Source organism: Aethalodelphis obliquidens, unplaced genomic scaffold (assembly GCF_003676395.1).
Source record: "Aethalodelphis obliquidens isolate GAN/ISIS:26980383/991018 unplaced genomic scaffold, ASM367639v1 scaffold125, whole genome shotgun sequence".
Taxonomy (NCBI): Eukaryota; Metazoa; Chordata; class Mammalia; order Artiodactyla; family Delphinidae; genus Aethalodelphis; species Aethalodelphis obliquidens.
The window spans coordinates 374,148-400,173 of record NW_020838069.1 but is presented as its reverse complement, the minus strand read 5'-3'; the positions used below and the strand labels follow the sequence as shown (position 1 = coordinate 400,173).

The following is a 26,026-nucleotide window of genomic DNA, read 5'->3' as shown; positions in this document are numbered from 1 at the left end:
TGTCACTTTGGGGAGCTCATGTTGCACGATACGCAGGCACACTTCCTGCAGAGTGTTCTAAAGCCCATTGATGTTCAGCTCACTGACTTATGCACATCTCTTGCCTCCATTCACCTTTCCTTGGCTTCTGGTATTTGTTCTTTTCGATGTCATTTTCTTTTAACCCTGAGTAAGCTTCCTGCATCACTGTTAAAACCTGGAGAAGGTCGAAAGGTTGTGTACCTTCTCTCTATGTTTGGCCCAAAGTCCCTTTTAGCTAATCTAACACAAACCAGTCTTCAGTGACTGACCAGATTTGTAAGGTATCTTTAGTGTTTCCTTTGTACCTTTTTGTCATGTTATTTTTGGGTACTGTAAGGATCATCACACAGTGGACTGGAACATTATGATGAGTGCTCTGTAATAATTTTCCTAGTCTACTATGTTTCCATTTTTAATTATATATAAAGAGTATTATAGACTTTTCCGAGTCTAAAACTTCTCTGCCAGTGGTTCTGGCAAGAGCACTGGGAAGGGGAATTCCCTGGCAGTCCAGTGGTTAGGACTCCGCGCTTCCACTGCAGGGAGCATGGGTTCGATCCCTGGTCGGGGAACTAAGATCCCACAAGCTGCACGGCGCAGCCAAAAAAAATTTTTTTAATTAAAAAAAAAAGAGCCACTGAGAAGATGTCTGGTTGGTCTGGGTTGGGGAATGTGTCCATACCTGAACCCAGAGCTGGGGCTAGAAGGAAGACTCAGATTGGTCAAGCCTAAATCCCCAGACCACCCCTGAGCCCTGGAGGTGGAGTTGGCCCAACCAGTACCACAGAGATTAATCAGGCTTATCATAAAAGGAGAGAGAGATGCTCCAGAGAAAAAGGACTAACAAAAAAATGATGTCTACTCTAAGTGGCATCTCTAAATGCCTTTGTTTTCTAGATAGCCCCACTGTTAATAATTCTTTTAATTAGAAATTGGTTTGATTCGGTAAATATTTACTAAGATAGACAAGTAGGACCAGATATAAGTGCTATAATGAGAGGAAAAAGAATGGCACTGCAGACTTCCCTGGTGGCGCAGTGGTTGAGAATCCACCTGCCAATTCAGGGGACACCAGTTCGAGCCCTGGTCTGGGAATATCCCACATGCCGTGGAGCAGCGAAGCCCATGTGCCACGACTACTGAACCTGTGCTCTAGAGCCCATGAGCCACAACTACTGAGCCCACAAGCCACTACTACTGAAGCCTGTGTGCCTAGAGCCCATGCACCGCAACAAAGAGTAGCCCCAGCTCGCTGCAACTAGAGAAAGCCCGTGTGCGGCAACAAAGACCCAACACAACCATAAGTAAATAAATAAATAATTAAAAGAAAAAAAAGAGTGGCAGTGAGAATATAGAACAGGATGTATTCTATACGGTTTCATGAAGGAAATGCCCTTTGAGCTAAGCTTAAAGAACAAGTGCAGTTCCAGCAGTTGAGGTCAGGGAAGGATCTTTCAGGGCAAGATAACAATGTGAGCAAAGGCCTGTGGGTGTAGGCTTTGTTCCAGGGCAGGTATCCTAGTATGGTAAGAATGTAGAGCTGAGTTGCAGAAACGGGACATGCTGACTGGCCACATTTGCTTCTGAAGCTGTGGTGCTTTAATTTACTCCCAAAGGACCTCTACTTAATTCTGAAAAGCCCTAGACCTTCAGGAGGTATGTCAAGAGGTATGAAAAACCACAGGGTTTTCTGGGATGTCTGTGTTCTTGAAGATAGGAGTGCTAGGTGGTGATGCAGAATGGACACAAATTAAGATGATAACCACCTTATTGTAGACCCCTTTCGGCAGTGTCTCTAGACCAAGGCTTCTCTAAGTGAGGTCCCAGGACTAGCAGCATTAGCATCATATAGGAATGTTAGAAATTCAAGTGCCTGGGCCCCACCCCAGACCTACTGCAGAAACTATGCTTTATGTTGTTTTGTTTGTTTGGTCAACTTTGTTACCCTATATTTTATATACAGTACAATTACCAAGTTTAAGTATACAATTTGAGAGTTTTATAACCATCCCTATAATCATAGTGTACAGCATTTCTGTCATCCCAAAAAGCTCCCTTGTTTGTATTTTAAGTAAATCCCCTCACCCGCTCCCTTGCTCCTGGAAACCACTGACCTGCTTTCTATCGCTCTAAAAATTCCTTTTCTAGAATTTCATATAAATGAAACCATATAATGTGTAGTTTTTTTGTGTCTGACTTGTTTCTCTTAGCATAATGTTTTTGAGATTTATCCATGTTGTTGTAATGTATCAGAGGATCATTCCTTTTTATTGCTGTATTGTATTTCTGTATTGCTGTATTGTATTTCATTATACAGATGTACCATAATTCATCTTTCCACTCACCAGTTGAGAGACACTTGGGGTCTTTCCAGTTTTGGGCAATTATGAATAAAGCTGCAATAAGCATTTGCATACAAGTCTTTGTATAGACATATGTTTTTATGGAATTGCTGAGTCATATGGTAAACATAGGTTTAACAAATTGCCAAAATGTTTTTTAAAATGTCTGTACCATTCTGCATTCCCCCAGCAATGTTCAAGAGTTCCAGTTGCTCTGTATCCTCATCAGCACTTAGTATCGAGTCTTTAATGTTAGCCATCCTAGTATGAAGTGGTATCTCATTTTGGTTTTATTTTGCATTTACCTAATGTCTAATGATGGTGAGCATCTTTTCCTGTGATTCCTTGCCATCCATATGTTTTCTTCGGTGAAGTACATCTTTTGCCCTATTTAAAATTAGGTCATTTGGCTTCTTAATATATTGAGTTGTAAGAATTCTTTATGTACTCTGAGAACAAATCCTTTATCAGGCAAATGATTTGCAAATATTTCTCCCAAAATGTGGCTGTGGCCATGGCTTGTCTCTTCATTTTATTAATAATACCTTTTAAAAAGCAAAAGTTTTTAATTTTGACGAGTCCAGTTTGTCATTTTTTTCTCTTGTAATTCACTCTTTTTGTGCCCTATTAAAAAAAAGTGTTTGCACAGTTAGTAAGATTTTCTCCTATTTTACTTCTAGGCAAGCACTGTTCAATAGAAATATTATGTGAGTCACATACAATTTAAAATATTTTAGTAGCCAAATTAAAAAAAATGAAACAGGTGAACTTAATTTTAATAATATATATTTAGCCTAATATATCTAAAATATTACATTTCAACATCTAAGTGATATAAAAATTTAATAATGAGATATTTTACATTTGGGGGATATTCAGTCTTTAAAATTCAATATGTATTTTACACTTACAGCACCTATAAATCTATACAAGCCATAGTTCAAGTGCCCAGTAGGCCCATGTGACTAGTGGCTACTGTATTGAGCCGTGCAGTTCTAGTTTCATAGTTTTAGATCTTACATTTAGATCTATGATCCATTTTGAATTAATTACGTGGTATAAGGTTAGGGTTTTTCATATGGATGTCCAGTTGTTTCAGCACCATTTGTTGAGGAGATTTTCCTATCCCATTGCCTGACACTTGCATTGAAAACCAATTGGCCATATATGTTTGGGTCCATTTCTGGTCTCTTTTTGTTCCATTGATCAATGTCTGTCTCTCTGTTAATAATACTGCACTGTCTTGATTACAGTAGCCTTACATAGTAAATCTTGAAATCAGATAGTTTAAGCCTTCCAAATTTTTTGTTCTTTTTCTTTTTTTTTTTTAATAAGTTTATTTTAGTTATTTATTTTTGGCTGCATTGAGTCTTCGTTGCTGCGCACCAGCTTTCTCTAGTTGCGGTGAGCGGGGGAGCTACTCTTCATTGTGGTGCGCGGACTGATGCTCTGTGCAGTTACCAGCCGGGGCATATTCATGGAGACAGATGTGAATACTCCATGTTAGGAAGTGAGAAATGTTTGTCAGTCATAGTTAGACTAACATCCCTGGCAATCAGGATCCTCTCGTTTAGTTCTGAATTTGTTAGCCATTTACTGGTTTGTAGGTTTGGAAAATAAATACCAATTCAAGCTCAGGCAATGTGAAAATGATCTATTTCTGTGTCCCTCTTTAATACATATATATGGCTCTGACCTGACCTCCTCTCCCTTTTTAGGGTGAAAAGGCTGATAGTTTTTACATTATAGAGTCCGGCGAAGTGAGCATCTTGATTAAAAGCAAGGTGAGTTTATGTGTGATGGTGTGAGTTATGTCAGGGGAGATCCAGATGCCAGGTATATGCACAGAAAGTAACTGTTTGCTTTAAAAATGTGGAGTGTGTTTAGTGTTTCAAAACCACCATTATGTGAGATATGTGACTGACAATGACCAATGTTTAAGCCTATTCATTGATAAAGATTTAGTGTATTTTTTCTTGTTCCTATTGCCTTTACCTCTGTTACATAATTAATGATATGAGAAATATTGGCCTACAAATCAATAAGAAAAAGGATAAGCACCCTAACAGAAAATGGGGCAATTATATAATAAAAAATACATGTGAGGGGCTTCCCTGGTGGTGCAGTGGTTGAGAGTCCGCCTGCCGATGCAGGGGACATGGGTTCGTGCCCCGGTCCGGGAAGATCCCACATGCCGCGGAGCGGCTGGGCCCGTGAGCCATAGCCGCTGAGCCTGCGCGTCCGGAGCTTGTGCTCCGCAACGGGAGAGGCCACAACAGTGAGAGGCCCAAGTACAGCAAAAAAAAAAAAAATACATGTGAGTGTTGAATATGAAAAAGCTTCCTTTTTAGAGTACTAGGAAGGGAGGTCTCTAGGACAGTTATTATTATGGCCATTTGATGGATAGGGAGACCTAGAAAACACAGTGACCTATAGATGGGAAGAGTGATTCTTACCATAAATCCATCATCATCAGATTTCCTGTTTCAATTTTTTTAAGAATAAAGAACTTGTTAAAATACTGAGTTACATATAATACTAAATCAGCCTAGTGTAAAACCTTTTATGGAGTATTTTTTGTAAAAGTTAAGCATGGAGAAAGACAGAAAAATATGATTACTGCCTACAAGATGGCTTGCTTCCTAATTAAAAATATATTTTTTTACTTATAGTTTTTAGACTACTGGTATATGTTTGTACATTTCTCATATTCATTGACACCTACTGATCACAGCATAGTGTTGGGTTTGTAGGTCTAGCAGCACTGTGGCACTGGGTTGGGAAAGGGGGAGTTTGTCAGAATTTCAGTCTTGGGCTCTGCCCCAGACCTACTGAATCACAATCTGCATTGTATCAAAACCCACAGGGGGCTGGTGTTCACAGTACAGTGTGATACGTGCTACTCTAGAGAAGGGACTAGGTAGACATGAACACGTCTGCAGTCCCAGAGAATACAACAGAAATTGGAAAGAGAGCATTGGCTTGGAAGGGGCAGATCAACTTCAGAGCAGACAGGTCAGGGCAGAAGTGTGAAAGGAGGAAAAGTCAAACCATGTAAGCCAGTGTGGTACTTTTGTTTATTTTTCTAAATTAACCTTCAGGGACTTCCCTGGTGGCGCAGTGGTTAAGAATCCGCTTGCCAGTGCAGGGGACATGGGTTCAATCCCTGGTCCAGGAAGATCCCACATGCCACGGAGCAGCTAAGCCCGTGTGCCACAACTACTGAGCCTGCGTTCTAGAGCCTGCAAACCACAACTACTGGGCCCACACTCTGCAGCTCCTGAAGCCCATGCGCCTAGAGACCGTGGTCTGCAACAAGACAAGCCACTGCAATGAGAAGCCCGCGCACCACAGCAAAGAGTAGCCCCCACTCGCTGCAACTAGAGAAAGCCTGCGCACAGCAACGAAGACCCAACGCAGCCAAAATATAATAATAATAACAAATTAACCTCTAAAAAGTTATTTATCTGCCTGTAACAAAGTCGTTCTTAAAGATTTAGACTAATTCTTATTAATGTTATAAGTATTTTTTTACTTAAATTATTGCTTAGCTTAGCAGATGGATTTGTTTAAAAAATATAAGAAACTCTAGATAGTAAATAAAATATAGTACCTTATTTTCAGTAATTTGAAAAGCACAAAGTATAACCTGCTTGATTTCTTAAACCACCAAATTTCAAGGTTGAACATTACTTTTTAAAATATTTAGTTACTTAACTTTTCTAAACAAATATGGTAGGGGGACCACTAACTTAAGATGCAGGTAGTACCTAAAAATAAAATTTGTCGCCGTAAAGTATTGTCCGAGAAAAGCATGGCCTCAAGTCAAAAAGAAGTAGCCCTGAATTGTGACTGTTTACCTATGAGAAGCATTGACGTTATTTAGGAAGAATTAGCAAAAGGCCTTGTCTTCTACCCTGTGTCTCAGAGTCAGCATCTACCAAATGGATCGCATTCATATATGTATAATATATAAATATAAAATATATAAAAATATACATTGTTATATATTATATAGTATATTAACATAATTTTATATACTATATTAATATATACTATAATAATATTATGCATATATATACACACCTTACCTCTTGGTAAAAGCCAACTCATTTGGTTAAACCAGGCCACTGAGATTAGCCCATGCAGTTTACATGGTACAATTAGAGTCTCTGCAACATGAATTTGTAAGTAATTTGTTAAGTGTACTGAAAAGGGAATGTAAGTGTGTGCAACTGGATGTGCCTAGTTGTGATTCTGGAATCAGTCCTGGTCATGTTCTCCACCTGCTCTAGACTAAAGCAAACAAGGATGGTGGGAACCAAGAGGTCGAGATTGCCCGCTGCCATAAGGGGCAATACTTTGGAGAGCTTGCACTGGTCACCAACAAACCCAGAGCTGCTTCGGCTTATGCAGTGGGAGATGTGAAATGCTTAGGTAAGAAAAATTCTATATGCATTAGTGTTGTTTTTTTTCCTAACATGCAGTATTTTTTTCCCATCAGCAAGCCTTGACTTACTCTGTCAGCTCTTACTCACATCTAGGCTTGAACAGTTTGTGTGACCAACCAGAAATGGGTTCATGTGTTCCTTTAGCAAACATTTTTGAGAACTGACAATAGCCTATGAACAGCCATATAGACGCCTTGGCTGTGTGGAAAGAGCAGTGATGGAGACAGGTGTCCAGGGCTGTGTGGGAACAGAGGGAGTGAGGGCTGCTGCGCTCTGCAAAGTCTCAAACTTAGATGACATAGTCCTGCTGTGTTCACATAGAAACATCCCTTCTTTCTCCAAGTGTCCAGTATCCAATAGTCCAGTTCCTACAACATGAATGGATATGTTTAAGAAAAGGTTTGCATGAGGGAAATGACTGAATTATTGGTGTAGAGAACTTATTCTCTCCCTCACCTCTTTTTAACAATGCAGTTATGGATGTACAAGCATTTGAGAGGCTTCTGGGGCCCTGCATGGACATCATGAAGAGGAACGTCTCACACTACGAGGAACAGCTGGTGAAGATGTTCGGCTCCAGCATGGATCTGATAGATCCTGGGCAGTAGGTGTGCCACACCCCAGAGCCTTCTCAGTGTGACACCAAAACCTTCCAGTCAGCCACAGAACACAAACAGAAAATGTGACAGAACCGTTCCTGCTGTTGCCACCACCACTGCCATTGCTATGGCTGTGGGCGTTTAGAAAACTTGGAAGTCAGCACTAAAGGATGGGTAGAGGTTCAACCCACACCTCCACTTTGCTTCTGAAAGCCCATTATTAGACCACTTGTAATGATTACTCCAACCCAGTTTTCACATCTCTGGTTCAAAATGGCATGTCTCTCCAAAAATTTAAGTGCCTGATACAAAGTCCAAAGTGTAAACATCTTCCTTTCCTCTCTTGCTGCTACTGTTGCTTTTAGAAGTTACCACAGGTTGGCACAAACCTGTTGTATAACTGTAGACACCCTCCCCCAACCTTTTATAGCCTTCCGTTTCCTCATTTGTCCTTTGAGAAAGTCCACAACTGTAGCCTTTGGCTTTACCATCAAAAATGGTGGCAGATGTGATGGAGGTCTGTGGTCCTGTGGCATTGTACTGTCTGCTGACAGTGGCACACATGACAGCTGTCCCCAAACTCTCAGTGATGCTTAGGGAGAGACCCTGCCCAGGGCCCAGCAGGTCAGCACCCCAAAGCACACTGATCAGACATCGGAACCCACGTTAGAGCAGAAAATTTGAGTTTAGCACATTTTACAGGTAGCAGAGAGCCAGGGAAGGTTTTCTGGGTTGGGGGCGGGGGTGTTTTATTTTGTTTTAGTAGATTTTGTTTTGTTTAATCTCTGTGCAGTTTGCATGAGTGAATTGCTGTCCATTTGTAAGGAGCTGGGGTCTGGGAGTGCCATCACCGTATCTGACCTAAATACTTTCCTGGGCAACTCCTGCCCATCTCTTATTACCAGTTGCTCTTACTGATGGCAGTGTGCTGGCAAAGAGAGACCTTTCCCTCTACTCCAGAGTTGTTATGTAGCTTTGCTGTTGAACCATCAATTTTTAAACTCTTTAAAGAAGCAGCAGCTATTTTTTTGGAAAAAAAAACCGAACTCTCTATTTAGAGAATTTCCCTGGACATATTCATATATATCAGTTTGTCAGCTGACTCAGGCATTCATCTTAAAGATCAGCTCTTTTTGTTAGTTTTTAAAAATCAGCATCATTTACAATTTCATAGAATTACTGCAAAGACCTTTCTAATTAAGATGTTGGGATGGGCTTCCCTGGTGGCGCAGTGGTTGAGAGTCTGCCTGCCGATGCAGGGGACATGGGTTCGTGCCCCGGTCCAGGAAGATCCCACATGCCGCGGAGCGGCTGGGCCCGTGGGCCATGGCCACTAAGCCTGTGCGTCCGGAGCCTATGCTCCGCAACGGGAGAGGCCACAGCAGTGAGAGGCCCGCGTACCGCAAAAAAAGAAAAAAAAAAGATGTTGGGATATTTCGGGTTCCAGTTGTTAATCCCAGAGGAAAGTAATTTAGCTTGTATTTTAAAACTTTTTAAACCTTTTGATTATATCAGGTGGAAATCTAATGAATTATCGTAATTAACCAGATATATTTCAGAATGAAATTTTTTTTCTTCAGAATAACCTAGAATCAGATGCTACAAGAGATCCTAAGAACAGTATGAAATTTACCTAAAGATAAATTTGGATGTCATAGCCAAGTTTATATTAAATCAAGAGGCCCTTTCCAATATGAATTTTTTAAACTTGTATATCTCAATAAATCCCTAAGCGATTACATGCTGGGGCTTGAGTCATTCCTGTTGTAGACAGTGATAGAGACCATATGGTCACCTTCCATTGTCCTCCTAAGCCAGGCTGTCTGCTTTTGCCATGAACAGTATGGTCAAGAGATTTTCAGAGTGGTGACCCATCACAACCTTGGTCAATTCTCCCTTTTTCTTGTGCTCCATGAAGTGAAAGCAGAAGGACTCTTTCAGACTGCCCTAGGTAGCCTGCCTTACAGCTCTCAGAATTGTGAAACATTGTAACTAATACTCCAAAACAGGAGCTAGCACTGGGAAAGCCTGTGTGGTTTTTCCCACGGTTTTCTGAGGTTCTTATTTTCTATGGTGTTGCTTTATTATCAAATATAAATTAAGAAAGCAGATATTGCACTTTAGCAGACAAGAACCATACCTGTTTCTTACACAGGTAATAGGTACATTCAACTTCAGGAGTGACACAGAGGTGTAGCCCCCAGACTGTGTAAGGACTCTGTTTAAACACTGAGCGGGTGAACTTCCCTGGTGGTGCAGTGGGTAAGACTCTGCGCTCCCAGTGCAGGGGGCCTGGGTTCGATCCCTGGTCAGGGAACTAGATCCCACATGCATGCCACAACTAAGGAGCCTACATGCTGCAACTAAGGAGCTGGCAAGCCACAACTAAGGAGCCTGCCTGCCTCAACTAAGACCCAGCACAACCAAATAAAATAAATGTTTTAAAAATAAAAATAAATAAATAAACAAACACAGTGGATGCTCCCTTACACCCCGCATGCCAGCATTAGTTAGGGCCAGCTGTGAACTCCGACCCAGTCACTCCCGCAGGCTGCTAGGGATGGGACTTCTCATCTTGCCCTCTTTCACATCCCAGTTCAATCTTCCCCTTCATAGGAGCCTCTTTGACACCCCCAACTTACTGATGCTTTCGGTTTTACAAAGTAGATTCATCAGGCTTAAGTCTTCCTGCTCTAACTGCGGATTGACATATGGATCATCAGTCCAGACCCTCACTGCGTATAGGGCCCCTTGAGGATCTGACTTGAGGAAGGGAGACTTTACAGGGACCAGTGTGAGTGAAAAGGACACAGCCATTACCAAGGTGCCAGGAGTCTGACAGTGTTCCAATTCTCTTTACAGCATGAGGAATCGAAGGTGGCAGACCAAGTTCAGCTCAGGACTCTGGTGTCCACATTGTGCTGGGCAAGTCCTGCACTGAGAGTTGAGCCTCACAGGGAGGAGCATGTGTTGGGAAGAGGTCTTTTTTTTTTTTTTTTTTTTTTTTCCGGTACGCGGGCCTCTCACTGTTGTGGCCTCTCCTGTTGCGGAGAACAGGCTCCGGACGCACAGGCTCAGCGGCCATGGCTCACGGGCCCAGCCGCTCCGTGGCATGTGGGATCTAACTGGACCGGGGCACGAACCCGCGTCCCCTGCATCAGCAGGCGGACTCTCAACCACTGCGCCACCAGGGAAGCCCAGGAAGAGGTCTTTTTGATAATTGTTTTATACTGGTCTCTTCTATGATGGTTTAGAGCTTCATGCTGTCTTTTCTGGCTTTGCTATTGATTTTGCATGGTGGAGAATGTACCTGAGAGCCTTGAGGTTCAAGCTGCAGTATTATTCTTCCTGCTGGCCCCAGTTTATCACACCCACTTCCTTCTTTTGGTTGTATTCTCTGAAGGAAGGGTTCATCTGCTCTGTCCTCTTAGTCCATAGTCCTTATATATAAATATGTTATGTATAATTGCAGTAGATTCTTAGAAATCAGGGTGGAGCTTTTCTTTGAACAGTTTAACGAGCAAATTCAGCAGCAAAGTGTCAAGAAATGATTCTCCAGCCAGGAGAGGTCATGTTCATCCTCTTATTGCCCAGATTCTCTAGTCACAACGGTACAGTAGTCAGTGAGAGGTGCCACTGGCACCCAACAGCCCCTGGGCACACAGCATTTCCATGTCCTGTCACAGTGTACAAACAATTCTCTCATTTAGGAAAATTGAACGAGCATTTTTGCACAGAGAAAAATGAAAAAGACCCATGAATGTTATCTTTTATATTTTGTTTTCAGTTGGCTAATGTTGAATTTTTTGTTCTTGACATGCACTTGTAAACCAATCTTGCCAAGATACAAGTTGTTTTGGTTTTTCACTACAATTACCTCTTGTTCCTCCTGTCCTTGACTGCTGACGTTCCTCAATGATTCTAATGTCTATTTTATGGGAAGCAGCCTTCCCATGGGTTTCCTTTTACACACTGCAGGGCTATCTTTATACTTCTAAAAAAAAGGAGAAAACTGTCACTAAACTCATGGGGGATTTGCAGAAAACCATTTAGCCCACCTTGAGCAAAAGGTAGATTCCTCATTGTTTTCCTAAGTTCATTGTAACAAAAGAAATCTAATTCAGCATTATTGTGCTACCTCAAAGGTAAACATGTTTTAAGGTCTTTTTTGGTCCTGAGTTCTACACATAGTGTTTGAAATGTCTCTCAGTTGGAATTATTTTTAAATCATTGGGGAGAATCTTATTTTAACCTGTTTTACACTTGTATTTTAATCTCAGAAGAATAAGTGATTAGAAGGTGATCAATTCTTGCTCTGTAGTATTGAACATATGATTAAATCATTGTTTGCCATAAACAAGGTTGGGTTTTTTAAAAGGAAACTCTAGGTCTCAGCTTTGCTCTTGGTTAATAAAGGCTGACAAATCACATCTGAATTTTTGGTGCAGCCTTGTGTTGTGTGTTTGTCCTCATTTCAGGGTTCTATCCATCACAGCATTCATCTAGCAGGTACATTTTTGAGATTGGGGTGTGAGCTCTTAAAAATTAGAGAGGAGGCCTGGACATATATATTAGGGTTCTCCAGAGAAACAGAACCAATAGCGTGTATGTGTGAGGTATGTGTGTGTGTGTGTATATATAAAGAGATTTATGGGAATTCCCTGGCAGTCCAGTGGTTAGGACTTGGCGCTTTCACTGCCATGTCCCCAGGTTCAATCCCTGGTCAGGGAACTAAGATCCCACAAGCTGCACAGCACAGCCAAAAAAATAGAGAGAGAGAGAGAGATTTACTATAAGGAATTGGCTCACACAGTTATGTAAGTTCCAGGATATGAAGGGCAAGTTGGCAAGCTGTAGACATAGGAAAGCTGATGGTTTAATTCTAGTCTGAGTCTGAAGACCTGAGAACCAGGAGAGCCAATAGCATATTTCCCACCCAAAGGCTGGCAGGCTTAAGACCCAGGAAGAGATGATGTCCCAGTTTGAAGGCAGTCAGGCAGGATAATTCTCTCTTACTTGGGAGAGTCAGGCTTATTGTTCTGTTCAGACCTTCAACTGATTGGATGAGGCCCACCCACATTAGGGAGGGCAATCTGCTTTACTCAGTCCACTGATTTAAATGTTACTTTCATCCAAAACCACCTTTTCAGAAACTCTCAGAACAATGTTTGACCAAATATCTGGGCACCCCATGGCCCGTAAGTTGACACATAAAATTAACCATGACAACATGGTATTTGAATTGTTTGGGGATGGTGTACAAGGGCATCCAATATATCCCTTGCTGGGGAAGATATACTCACCAATGAAGCCCAGCAGAAAATATCTCCTGTCTGACAATATTGATTATTTCCTTCTCTGTAACATGGCTGTAACCAGAACTAGCAATGACTTTGCGATAGCCTGCTGTATTTATAGTTTGCTTCCTAGTGTCCAAAGGAAGCTCATTCTGTAACAAAATCATGTTCCACTTTGATCTTGCCTTCACCTGGCAGTACAAAAGGGCCAAGTAATAAGTGAATATAAAAAATATCCACGTGGGGCCCAAGAAACTAGTAGTTGAACCCTCAAAGCCAAACTGACCTTGTTTCAAGGCTTTAAAAATTAAATATGGTTTGGCCTTTGTGGTTTTGGTGGTGGTATTGCTATGAACAATTAGGAAGTGCCAGGACTATGACAAGATCATATGGTCCACAGTCTCAGCCTTGAAGAGTGAATATCTTAGGAGGACTTTGCTTTCTATGTATGTTCTAACAGGAAGCTAGAAATCTGTGCCATCAAAATTACCTGAATATTGGGACTTCAATGGCTGTCCAGTGGTTAAGACTCTGCGCTTCCACTGCAGGGGGCATGGGTTCCATCCCTGGTTGGAGAACTAAGATCCTGCATTCCACGTGGTGTGGCCAAAAGTTAAAAAAAAAAAAAAAATTACCTGAATATATCCTTAGCAATCTTAGTGCATCAATTTTATAGCAACAGAGTTAAAACAGTATTACTTATAATGTGATTAAGGAAATTGGGGTTGTTTCACAAGACATTCATGTTAAATATGAATTTTGCTTCCTTTACCCATCCTCTCTACAGACAAATGCCTTATCACAGATGATAGCCAGTGATACATACTGTTACCTGATTGGGGAAATGCAGAGTGTCAACCAGGAACATATTAAATAATCAGTTGTGAATTCAGATGAGATGAGTATTATCTAAGTTCTGAATTAGAATGTCAGAAATTAGGTCTGACTCAGCTCATTTGTTCATTGAACAAAATCTTGATTACCTGCTGTGGCCATTCCTGACACTGTTTAAATCCCAGGAATTATCAAGAGTAATGACGCTGGGGTCCGAAGGGCATTCCTGGACCTTTCCTCCAGTGCTATGGAGCTTATCCTCATGTTTCTGGACTCACATGGACAGCAGCCCCAGTCTCCTATTTCAAGGATGATCATGCTTCCAGTGCCTGTTGTTGCCCTTGGTCATGCTGCTCTTCTCTATATGGCTCCCATTGCCTCTTCTTAAAGTGAGTAGTTTGGACACACAAGCATGCAATGTTCCTCACTGCTTTAGCTTGCATCACATAATTATGGTTACAGAAGCATCTAGGAAGCTGTCAAAAGAGAAAGACTAGATTTAAGATTTTAAGGAAAGCTCCCTCCAGGTAAGGACATCTCAGAAATTGTCATCTTCATACTAGTCATCCTAAATATCAAGATTAAGTTTCGCTGGATATGCCTTTCTGGCCTAGGTTGTCTTCTCTGATGATGTGCTAAGAATCAAATTTTGTGGGAAGTGTCTCTTTTGTGTGACATTTCCACCCCTTCCTCTTTGACTCTTTCCCAAATAGAATCCTTGATCCTGTGGGCATTTCTCTCTATTCTGTGTCTTTAAGTACACAGAGTCAAGCAATGCCCAGCCCATTTGAAGACTACAGGGCAGGAGGCTGACCAGACCGGAATATGAAACCACAGGGGGACTGGGAGCTACCGCAGACACTAGGAAAGCGAGCAGGACCTGACTTCACTAATCAGTCCATCCTGACAGGCAGAAGAATGGGTATTTGCCAGTCAGCTCTTGGGGAAGAGCTGTCGAAACAGATAGTACCAGACAAATCTCCATGGCCCTTCCTCCCTCTGCAGAATTGCACTGAGGCAAGGGTCAAAAGCCACTGTATATGCTGCTGAAAGCTAGGATCCAGCAATCTCCTCTCTGGCTAGGCCCTCCAATCCCCAGAAAGAGGAGGCAGAGGTGTGCAGCTGTATTTTTTTTTTTCCTAGCAAACAAGTAAAAAGGAAGAGCTAAAGTCCAGACCCACCAGATGAGCAGACCAGCACTTTCCAGCATAATATTCAAGCATAGTTAAACTGGACATTTTTATTCTGAAAATGAAAGGCCTGGGCGTGAAGGGACACCTGCAGTACACATTCCCATACCTGCCATGAGCCCATCCCAGACAGCTGAAGAAGCAAGGGACCTGAAGCTAAGTCTTAGGCCTGTAGGACAGGCAGGGAAGAGGCCTTTGAGGCAGATGTGCATTAGTTCCAGGCAAGTGAGAATCCTGCATGAGCCACCTTGGACCACTGGCATCCTGTCTCAGAGCTGTGCGGCCAGCCCCATGCCTGGGGTGAGAAATAGGGCCATGCATGGGCTCAGATGACCCCAGGAATCGGCCTGGACCTCTAAATGAGGGGCTCTTCCCTGTGGCAGCTCTGGAAGCCATAGCACTTTCCCAAACAGGATGGAGCTGGGGGACAGAGGGTATATGACCCACAGACCTCCAACTCAGGCACTGCTTCTACCTCAGAACTCACGACGGTTCCACCAGGCTGGCAGCTCCTGCCTGAGGCGAGTCAGACGAGGATGAGTTGGAGTTCTCATCTAGGGCCTTCGCTTGCTCCACTGTGAAGAAAGAGGTAGGCTTATGGGAAGGCGTCCACCCCCACTGCCCTTGGCTTTGCCCACAGGCATTGGCCCAGGAGGATTCCAGCCTTGCCTCTCACATGCCTGGGCTGGGCCAAGGCCCAACTACAGTAGGTGGCTGGAGCCCAGTGGCTGGTGTGGTCTCTCCCATTGTGCTCACTTTAAGCTGGGCATCTTGGGCTCACAGAAAAAGCAGCCCCTACTCTCTGACAGAGCTGGCCTGTTGACTGAAAACTAGGGTGGGTTATCCTAGTACCTGATAAATGGGTGAAACTATTTTATAACATAAGAGGGCGAGCCTCACATCTGGGACCTGGTCGAAGGGCCAGGTTTACAACATGCAAGTGAAGGTACATTAAAAGTGCAGGTGTAGGGGCTTCCCTGGTGGCGCAGTGGTTGAGAGTCCGCCTGCCAATGCAGGGGACACGGGTTCGTGCCCCGGTCCAGTTAGATCCCACATGCCACGGAGCGGCTTGGCCCGTGAGCCATGGCTGCTGAGCCTGCGCGTCCGGAGCCTGTGCTCCGCAACGGGAGAGGCCACAACAGTGAGAGGCCCGCGTACCGCAAAAAAAAAAAAGTGCAGGTGTAGGGCCCACTGAGACCAGGCTGGCCTCCAACACAATGGGAATTTTTCCGAGTGCCTCTCTAGAGTCTTCACTTCCCACATGTGCTGGTAACAAGGGTGTATGTGTCGAGGATGCTGGGAATCACCTCCACTCTGGCCCTGTGGAATCATTTTCTTGGTAATTTTGCTGCCTTTTGTTTTGGGGAAAAAAAAAATCTTAGGAATGATTTGCAGCCAGCCCCTCCCCACATGGACCAGTCCCAGGCCTGGCTGGGGTTGGGGGAACATCTGGGATTTGAGTCCCTCCCCTGCCCAGGTGAGAACATCATGTTCCCTACTCAGAGATGCATATCCAACCCTTGAGTGCTGGGGGCCCTGGGAGGACTCCAGGCTGGAGAGGGTGGGTTGAGTGAGAATGACCAGCTCTATTTGAGAAACAGGAAGGGAAAGGAATTCCGAGAGATGTCTGATTCCAGAACAACTGTATGCACTCCCATCCCCACCGCTCCCCAGGCCCAGGCCCTAGCAGATAGGAGCGCTACCTCAATTCCAGCCCCGGGCCAGGGCTGCGTGGAAGGGACAAGGTGCCACAGGGGAGCCACAGTTGTTCACACACATAAATCAGGCTCCCCAACTGCAGTCTCCTCAACCTCCTGGTCCAACTCTCATCCCCTCCACCTTTGGACGACTTCTTTCACCCTGGCCCATTCCTGCCTGGGGCCTGGTTACATCCCTGAGATGAGGTCTCTGATCAGCACCTCCCTGCCATCCTTCACCTCCAGGCCCCTTGCACTGCTTGCTGCCTGGCCCTGTCCTCTAACCTCTTGCATCCCTGCTCACCCTCCCCCAGCAATGGCCTCACCTTGATTTTAGGGAAAAAACAGAAGCGATGGGTCAGAAGCTCAGGGCTCCTCCTCTGACCCCATGTCCTCCTCTAGCTCCTGCCCCACTGTTCTCCCTTCACAGCAAAAGCCTTGAGATTTGCCTGCAGTTGCCTCCTCACCTCCCATTTGTCACAGCGCAACCCTGCCCTCCCGAGTGGCTAACACGGGCAGACAGAGCTGATGCACAGATGAGGACAGAGCCGGCTCTCTGGAGTCTCAGCCGAATTCACCATGGCAAACTTCCTCCTGCTTCAAGAACCACCTTCTCAGAATTCCCTGGCAGTCCAGTGGTTAGGACTCCACGCTTCCACAGCAGGGGGCACGGGTTCGATCCCTGGTCGGGGAACTAAGATCCCGCAAGCCAAGCAGCACTGCCAAAAACAAACAAAAAAACACACCACCTTCTCAGGAGCATCCAGTTCTCCTGGTTTTCTTCCAACCTCCATTGCCAGGTTTTACCGAGGCTAGAGTTAAATGTTGAAGCAACCCAGGGCTCCACTCTGGGTTTTCCTCTCTCCCTCCCTGGGAGGTTTTGTCAGGGACAGCCTGGCTTGGGGTGTTATCTCCATGCTGCTCACTCCCAATTTATACCTCCATCTGGGACACTCCACTGAGCCGAGTGTCCAGTAGTCCCAGGCCAGGGTCCCTCTCCTGTCTCTTCACTCTACCCACTGGGAACTTTCTGCAACGTTTGCTTTTCTTTCCTTTCATTTTTAAATTAAAAAAAATTTTAAGTGTGGAATATACCAAGGGTGCATAAAACAAGAACATTCTGCTCACTGGTTTCTCATAGGCCAAACACTCACAAAGTACAACCCAGATGAAGAGCACTGTCAGGTCCCTGCAGCCCCTCTTGGGGCACACCAGCCATTCCTCCCTGCTCTATCCTGAGTTTTAAGGTAAGGTCTTTCTTGATTGTTTCTATCACCTAAACATACCTCTCTAAAGAGTCACTTTCCAGGACTTCCCTGGAGGTCTAGTGGTTAGGACTCAGTACTTTCACTGCTGTGGCCCTTGGTTCAATCCCTGGTCGGGAAACTAAGATTCGCAAGCCATTCAGCCTGACCCCCCCCAAAAAAAATCACTTTCCTCGTATGGTGAAATATATACCTATAATTAAATGCATAAGGGTGAACCCACCCTAACTTCTAGTTTTTAGTGCAGTCTTCTATCTTTTTCTCTTGTGCTTACCTCTGCCTCTCCCTTCTATCACCATCACTCTCTGGAACCCTTGGTTGCAAGAATATGTTGCCTACATTTCTCCTTGTTTATATAATTATATATATATATATATATATATATATGCACACTATACATATATACACACATTTACACAGAGTGGTTTGTCTTTGGTTTACATATTTAGATCATTTTGTATACACCTTTCTGCATCTTACCTTTCTCATCTTAATTTTGTGGCAGGCTCTCCAATTCAAGTGGTATTATTTATTCCAATTCCTTCTTTTTGATGAAAACTCAAAACGGGTCCACACACTTTCCAATACTTCTCTTACAAAATGTGGAGTCTAATTTCCCTCTCCTTGGATATAGCCTGGCCTTAATAACTTTGCTTCTAATGAATAGAATCAGGCAGAAATGACTCTGTGACTTCTGAGTCTAGGTTAGAAAGATGATACAGCTTCCACCTGTTTTGCTGTCTCTTGAGACAATCACCCTTGGAAACTAATAACCACCATGTTGTGAGGAAGCCCAGGGCACATGGAGAGGCCACGTGTGGGTGTTCCTGGGCAGTCCAGTGCTTAGGACTCGGCGCTCTCACTGCTGAGGGCTGCGCGGCCAGAAAAAAAAAAAAAGAAAAAAGAAAAGTCTTAGCTGACAGCCAAAATCAAACACCAGAATTCAAGTGAGGAGCCTTCCGATGATTCCAGCCCTAGCTTTTCAGCGGCCCAGACTGATGCAGCAGAGAAGAGCAGTCTCCACTGAATTCTTCACAAAGGGCAGATTTGTGAGCAAAATAAATGTTGCTATTTTAAGCCACTAAATTTGGGTAATTTTTTACACAGTATAGTAACCAGAACAATATGGAGGTACCAAAATGTCACCAACTGTGCTTTTGTGAATGGGCCATCACTTTGCAAATATTTTCCACTACACCTATTTCTATAAGTGAGAATCCCAAGATTGGGATTATAGGGCCCAAAAGCATATGCTTTTTTTTTTTGATGTGGAAAGTCTTTATTGAATTTGTTACAATATTGCTTCTGTTTTATGTTTTGTTGTTTTGGCCCTGAGGCATGAGGGATATCAGCTCCCCAACCAGGGATGGAACCCACACCCCCTGCATTGGAAGGCAGTCTTAACCACTGGACCACCAGGGAAGTTCCGCATATGTATTTTTATTTTAGTGGAGTTTGTCAGATTGCTTTCCAAAAAGGCTATAACTGATCTTACCTTTGTCAACAGTGTTTGGACAAATCCTTTTCCTCACATCCCTGAAAGCCAGAGTTGGTGTAGCTCTTTTTAACTTTTGCTAGTCTACTAAATATAAAGTGACTTATTCTCATTGCTACTCTTTAAAAAAATAAAAAAGACTTTCATGCCACAACTAAGGAGTAAGCGAGCCACAACTAAGGAGCCCCCCTGCTGCAAATAAGACCCGGTGGGACCAAATTAATTAATTTTTAAAAATAGACTTTTTTTTAGAGCCGTTATAGGTTCATAGCAAAATTCAGTTCCCATATAGCTCCTTCCCCCACAACACACAGCTTCCCTCACCATCAGCATCGGCACTAGTGTGGTATGTTTGTTCCAATCAATGAACCAATGTTAACACATCATCAACCAAAGTCCATAGTTTACATAGAGTTCATTCTTTGTGTTGTACATTCCATGGGTTTTGACAAATTCTAATAACATGTATCTACCATTATAATATTATACAGTATAATTTCACTGCCCTAAAAAAATCTCCTGTGCTCCACCTATTTATCTCTCCCTCTCCCTCAAATGCCTGGCAACCACTGTTCTTTTTACTGTCTCCATAGTTTTGCCATTGTTACATTTTTCACTTTGATTTGCCTTCCTTGCTTCCTGATGAGTTTGAACATCTTTTCAGTTTGTGAGATTTTGTTGGCTGCCTCCCAATAGCTTTTTCTCCTTCATCTTTGCTAACAAATGTGGATTTTTTCCAGGGTGGCAAGTGTCCAGTCTCAAGTGATTGCCTGACTCCATTCCCTGAACTCTCAGCCTCCTTGCACCTACGGGTGGCCACAAATGACCCAGTTTTAGTCATTGAGAAATAAATATAAGTCTGCTAGGGATTTCCCTGGTGGCACAGTGGTTAAGAATCTGCCTGCCAATGCAGGGAACACGGGTTCGAGCCCCGGTCCGGGAAGATCCCACATGCCGCGGAGCAACTAAGCCCATGCGCCACAACTACTGAAGCCCATGCTCCGCAACAGGAGAAGCCAGTGCAATGAGAAGCCCACGCACCGCAACAAAGAGTAGCCCCCGCTTGTAGCAACTAGAGAAAGCCCACGGGCAGCAACAAAGACCCAACACAGCCAAAAATAAATAAATAAATTAATTAATTAAAAAAATAACAAATATAAATCTGCTGGGAGTTCTGGGAAGGTGTTTGCTTACCTGATAAAGGGCAAAGATGTGGCTGGTGCCAACAGCAGGATTTCCTCCTGCTTTGAATACTAATGTGATGTCTGGAGAGACAGTAACTGCCTAGCAAAGCTGGGCCCACAAGCATGAAGACAAAAGGCAGCATGATAAGGATGATGGTGGAAGGGTCAAAAACACCCTGGGTTATATGCCGCAGAAATGAATGGTTTGTGTCCACGAAAAGACACGTGAAGAAACATCTATGGAAACTATATTCATGCTAGCCAAAATCTGGAATTAATCTAGATGGCTATCAACAGTAGAACAGATGGATAATTTGTGGTATAGTCATGTAATGGAATACTATATAGATACGAAAGAGATAAGACTATAGCAATACACAGTAATATGGATGAAACTCATAGACACAACATTGAATAAAAAAGCCAGACACCAAAAAAGTACATATTGTATAATTCAATATATATGAAATTTTAAATGTGCAAAATTTATCCATGGTAACGGAAGTCAGAATAGTGGTTACCTCTGCAGGAGAAGTAGTAGCTAGGAGGGCAGAAGGTTACCTTCAGAGTGGGGTGGTTAACCTTGGGTGAGGTGGCTGCCTTCTGCCAAGGACCATTTTCAGAGGGAGACAGCTGAGGGCTGAGATCTGGACCACACACCACATCATGAATTTAGTATGTCTTTCCACTTGTTCATATCTTATCCTTTAGTAATATTCTATAGGTTTCATGTCCTTTAATAAGATTTTTTTAAGACTTTTTTATTTATTTTTGGCTGCATGGGATCTTAGTGGCAGCACGCGGGATTTTTGTTGAGGCATGTGGCATCTTTCCTTGCGGTGCACAGGCTTCTCTCTAGTTGTGGCGGGCAGTTTTCTCTTCTGTAGCTGTGGTGCATGGGCTCCAGGGTGGGTGAGCTCTGTAGTTTGTGGCACACAGGCTCTCTAGTTGAGGGTCAGGAGCTCAGTAGTTGTGGCACAAGCCCCAGGGCATGTGGGATCTTAGTACCCTGACCAGGGATCGAACCTGGGTCCCCTACATTGGAAGGCAGATTCTTTACCACTGGACCACCAGGGAAGTCCCCTTTAATAAGATTTTATAGGTCTCCCACCTATACAGTTCCTATACTTTTCTTAATAATTTATTCCTAAATATTTTATAGTTATTATCAATTGAATGTTTTTCTTGTTTTTCTTTATTTCTAGAGGCTTATTTTTAGTAAATGCTATTATTTTAAATATATTTTTCTTGTATTTATCACCTTAAATTTTCTCTTATTAATTGTAGTAGTTTTCAAGAAAGTCCTTTGGATTTTCTAGATTTACAATCATGGCATTAACTAAAGAGATAGTGTGTAATCTCTTTCTTTCCAATATTTATAACATTTCATTTTCTTGCCCTATTACATTTGCTAGAACTCTAAGCCAATGTGTAATAATAATAGAGTTAATGCCAATGTTGTCTAGTTCCTCATTAAGAAGAAAAAAGTTTTAGTACCTGGTGTATGTTGACTTATGATTATTTTATATATCATATCTTTTTCATAAATTGTGCCTTTGTTAGGTAGTGGTCCTCTTTATTTTGCTCAATGCCTGTCACCTTAAATCCTACCTTCTTTAATGTTACTGGCTACTCCTGCTCTCTTCTAGTTTGTGCTGGCCTGACCTCACTCTTTGCCAACTCCTTTATTTTCAGCCTTTTTCTTTTCTTGTGGTTTCAAGTGTCTTTCTTATAAATAGTACGTGGCAGGGTTTTGTTTTTCTAACCCAGTCTCTAGGTCTTTAAAGGGGGTTCAGGGTGTCCCTATTTAGTATGATAAATATGCTTGACTTTGCTCATTCCATAATTACTTTATTTTTTTACTTTGTGGTTTCATCTTTTTATTCAGTTGAGCTATTCGAAACTACCATTTTTATAGGTCAAAACAGTTGAATACTAGCAATTTCATACAGCTAACTTATAACTTTCCTTTTCCCTCTCTCTCTCTCTCTCTCTTTTTTTTTTTTTTTGGCCACACCTCGAAGCTTTCAGGATCTTAGTTCCCTGACCAGGGATTGAACCTGGGTCCCCAGCAGTGACAGCTCCATGTCCTAACCAGTGGACCATCAGGGAATTCCCTCTCTCTTTTAAGAAGATGCCATTCATTTAATTTTTCTTTGGTAATTTGGAAATTCTAGTACTTTTCCATTCCATTAGTGGCTACCTTCCCTCTCCAGGTATGAGGACTGTCCCTTGGCTGGGCATAGGTAGCAGATAATGTGCCTGTGTTAAGGGGGAGAGTTCGAGAACAGCTGGCTCTTCTTCCTTGGTAGATAACTTGTATTATCCATCTGGGAGCTTGTACAATGTCCTCTTTCTCCTTGAAGTTTAAGAATTTTACTATAGTCTTTCCCTTCCATACTGCCTGGGAATGTGCTCAATACCTCCCATACGCAAACACAGCATTTTCTTTATGTCGGGAACTCCTATTGTTTGCACATCAGGATTCCTGGATTTGGCCCCCAAATCTCTGGTCTGTTCCCTCATGCCTTTGTGCTCTGTGCATCTTTTCATTGAGCTCTGAGCTATTTCTTCCATTAGACCCAATCACAATCTTCATAATCTTCCACCATGCCAAAATTGTGCTTTCCTTGGGGTCTTTGCACTTGCTATGCTTTCTGCCAGGAATGATTTCTCTTAGATCTTTCCCTGATCAGTCATGCCTTTGGTTGATCTTAGCTCTGATGTCCACTTCTCAGATTCACCTTTCCTGCTGCCTTAGACATAAACACAATACTCTGTACATCAGCTTGGTTCCTTTCCACCACTGTATTCACTCTGCCCATAATTAGTTATTTGCTGTATTCATCCTTCACATGCTCCCCCATCCACTCCCTGCTGGATGGTAAGGACTCTGTAAATCATTTGAATTCTTGCTGTGTCCATTCTTGCCATGTACCCAGTATCTAGCCCCAGTAAGCCCTGGCTAAGCACTTATGGAAGGAATGGAAGAGTGAATTAAGACTGGGACTGCCCCCAGGGAGACCTTGCCCTGTCCAGTTTCCTCCCCACCCATGGGAGCACTGGAATGGGCGATTGGGTGGGCAGAAGAAGGGGCCATGCCTATTTGTGAAGGCCTGAATGACCGGTGCCTGTTGGGCTTTTATTCTGTAGCTACAGCAGCTACTGCAGGTCCTGAAGCCACAGACAGGGAACAGGAGCAGGAGCTGGGCCGGGTGTAATTCCACTGGGTGTGGAGGGCCTTCTTGGCCTGACCCAGGGCTAGCCTTGGTCTGGGGCACTCTCATCCTGCCACAACATCCCACTGCCCCATTTTATTTTTTATCACTTAATACCACATGGCATTCTTTTTATTTAGTCCAGTCAACAGGTATTTCTGGAGCTTACTTGGTGTTTGAGGTGGTCAGGATACATCCATGAGCAAAAGAGATTTCCACTTTAGACATGAGAGTGCACAGACTGTGACACATGAGAAACTTTAGGAGATGAGCAGTGCTTCTAGAGGTGAACAAAGGAGATGCAGGCAGAGAGGTAATGGGGAATAATGGAGCCCTTGCCAGCTCTGGCTTTTCTTTGGGCGAGTTGCTACTGCAGGGTTCCGAGCTGGGTATGAGAGGTCCTGACTCATGTATTCATAGGCTGATGTGTGGAGAACTGACTGAAGGTGGCAAGGGCAGCAGCAAAAGACTGGGATGTGGCTGTGACATTGTCCTGGGGAGAGATGGTGGTGGCTTGGACTAGGTGGAAGCCATGGACCTGGCAAGAAGTGGTCTCATTCTGGGTAGATGATGCAATGGAAGCAACGGGACTTCCTGATACATTGAATGTAAGTGGGAAAGAAAGTAGTCAAGACAAAGTCTGAGGTGTTTGGCCTGAACAGTAGGAAGGACTGAGCTGCCATCACTTGAGCTGGGGGAGTTGGGGTGGAGTAGGTTTGGGGGATGAGCTGGAGCTAGGGTGGCACAAGTTGAGTTTGAGGTGCCAAGAGGAAGTCAGAGTGCGGGTGCCTAGTCCATAGCTGGACATTGAGTCTGGCACTCAGAAAAGGTCTGACTGGACATACACCTTTGGGAGTGATAGACATGTAAGTGGAATTTGAAGCCATGACCCTGGGTAAGATTATGAGAGCAATAGTGTAGACAGAGAAAAGGTGAAGAGGAGGAACCAGTGAGGTCAGAGGAAGCCAGGAGGGCATGGGGCCCTGGAAGCCACACAGGGACTGTGCTTCCAAGAGAGGAGAGATCAGCTGGTCACAGGAAATCTTTCCTGCCTATCCTCCTAAGGGCAGGCTTTTTTTTTTTTTTCCTACTGTTTTTGTTCACTGCTGTATTTCCAGCACAGAGCGCAGATGCTCCATAAATAGTTGTTGAATGAATGAGTATATGCATGAATCCACACCTCTGCAAACAGCCAGCACACAGGGATTTTTTAAAAGAGCAGAGAACAGCTAGGAGGCTCTACCCACTCTCAGTAGCATCCCCATCCTCCCTTGCTTTTGCCAGCCACAATGATATTAACTCAGGTGGGAGACCTTCTGGCTAACACAGGGCCCAGAACAAACGAGCTTCAGACAAGCTCTGTAGTGTGGAGCTTGGTGGAACCTAGGTTGGACACTGGGTCACCCACCAGTCCACAAAGGACTATACAGCCACTCCTCTGTTCACCTCTCTATATCGAGTCATTTGTCCATCCATCTACATCCAGTCATCTGTCCACCTGTGCATACAACCGCCCTTTATCCACCGTCTACAGCCACTCTTTTGTCCATCTTTCCGTCCAGCCACATCCGGTCCTCTGTCCATCCATCTGCTAGGGTGACCAACTTCCCAGATTGCTGCAGACTGTCTCAATGTTAATATTGAAAGTCCTGCACTCCAGGAAACCGCTGGGACCCAGGAAAAATGGTACAGTTGGCTGACCCATCTGTACCCCTGGCATCCCGTATTGCACCCCTGGGCTCGAAGCCCACCTGTCCACCCAACCTGACTTCCTTGGCCACTCTCTCCCATCGAGGCAGACAAGACTCCACCTCTCTCGCTAACCCCGCCCCATGCACCGCCCCTTCCGGAAGCCACTACAACGAATCCGGGCGCCCTAGCAACAGCGCTTTTTGGGCCGCCCAGTCCGCGAGCTGGGCTCCCGGTGCGAGCCAATAGTGAGGGGCTCCGGGAGTGAGGCGCGGGGGGCGGGGCTCGCCGCAGCGGCCGCCATCTTGGTGGGAGAGAAACAATAGGACGGAAGCTCCGCGGGACCGGCTGAGGTAGCAGGTAACGCCCGGTCTGCTCGGCCTACCGCTCTGCCGCCCCAGGGACTTTGGAGGAGGGTTTCTCCGGGTCGTCGGGGAGCGAGGTCTCTGGTCATTAACGGTGTTCCCGGGTTTTTTGGGAGGGGCTCTCCCGGGATGATGGGAGTAGGAGAGATCTCTCAGGGTCCTTGTGGGGCCAGATTTCCCCGGGTCATTTGAGAGAGGCATTATTTCTTCAGGTTATTGGGGAGAGACGATTTCCCCTGGTTTTGACGGGCAGAATCTTACCTGGTCATTGCGGGGGGGGTGTCTCCCGGATATTTTGGTGGTGCGGGATCTCCCCCTCTCATTGAAGTCTCCAGTCATTGGAGAGGGTAAGATCTCCTGGGTCATTGAGGGGGTCTCC

The 26,026-nt window shown here is 44.1% G+C and overlaps 2 protein-coding genes and 1 long non-coding RNA gene across 5 annotated transcripts in view; 2 read left to right on the top strand and 1 right to left on the bottom strand.

Annotated features, from left to right (window-relative positions):
- Positions 1–8,440, top strand: part of PRKAR2A (protein kinase cAMP-dependent type II regulatory subunit alpha) — a 77,124-nt gene extending 68,684 nt beyond the window's left edge. The window contains exons 9-11 of the mRNA XM_027098835.1: positions 4,082–4,147; positions 6,659–6,800; positions 7,289–8,440. Coding sequence (XP_026954636.1) covers positions 4,082–4,147; positions 6,659–6,800; positions 7,289–7,422 — 342 coding nt within the window. The 3' untranslated portion in view covers positions 7,423–8,440. The remainder of the gene's footprint in view (positions 1–4,081; positions 4,148–6,658; positions 6,801–7,288) is intronic.
- LOC113615863 (uncharacterized) lies at positions 1,953–26,021 on the bottom strand. Its single transcript, XR_003431139.1, has 3 exons — positions 25,909–26,021; positions 13,694–14,020; positions 1,953–2,987 (listed from the first exon to the last, which is right to left on the bottom strand). It is a non-coding gene; the product is annotated as an uncharacterized LOC113615863 (long non-coding RNA).
- Positions 25,526–26,026, top strand: part of IP6K2 (inositol hexakisphosphate kinase 2) — a 29,173-nt gene continuing 28,672 nt past the window's right edge. For 2 of the 3 annotated variants that reach the window (XM_027098832.1, XM_027098826.1), the window contains exon 1: positions 25,526–25,642. The gene's annotated coding sequence lies outside the window, so the exon portion shown is untranslated. Of the gene's footprint in view, positions 25,725–26,026 lie in introns of all 3 variants that reach the window. The other variant, XM_027098828.1, reaches the window with a different exon arrangement.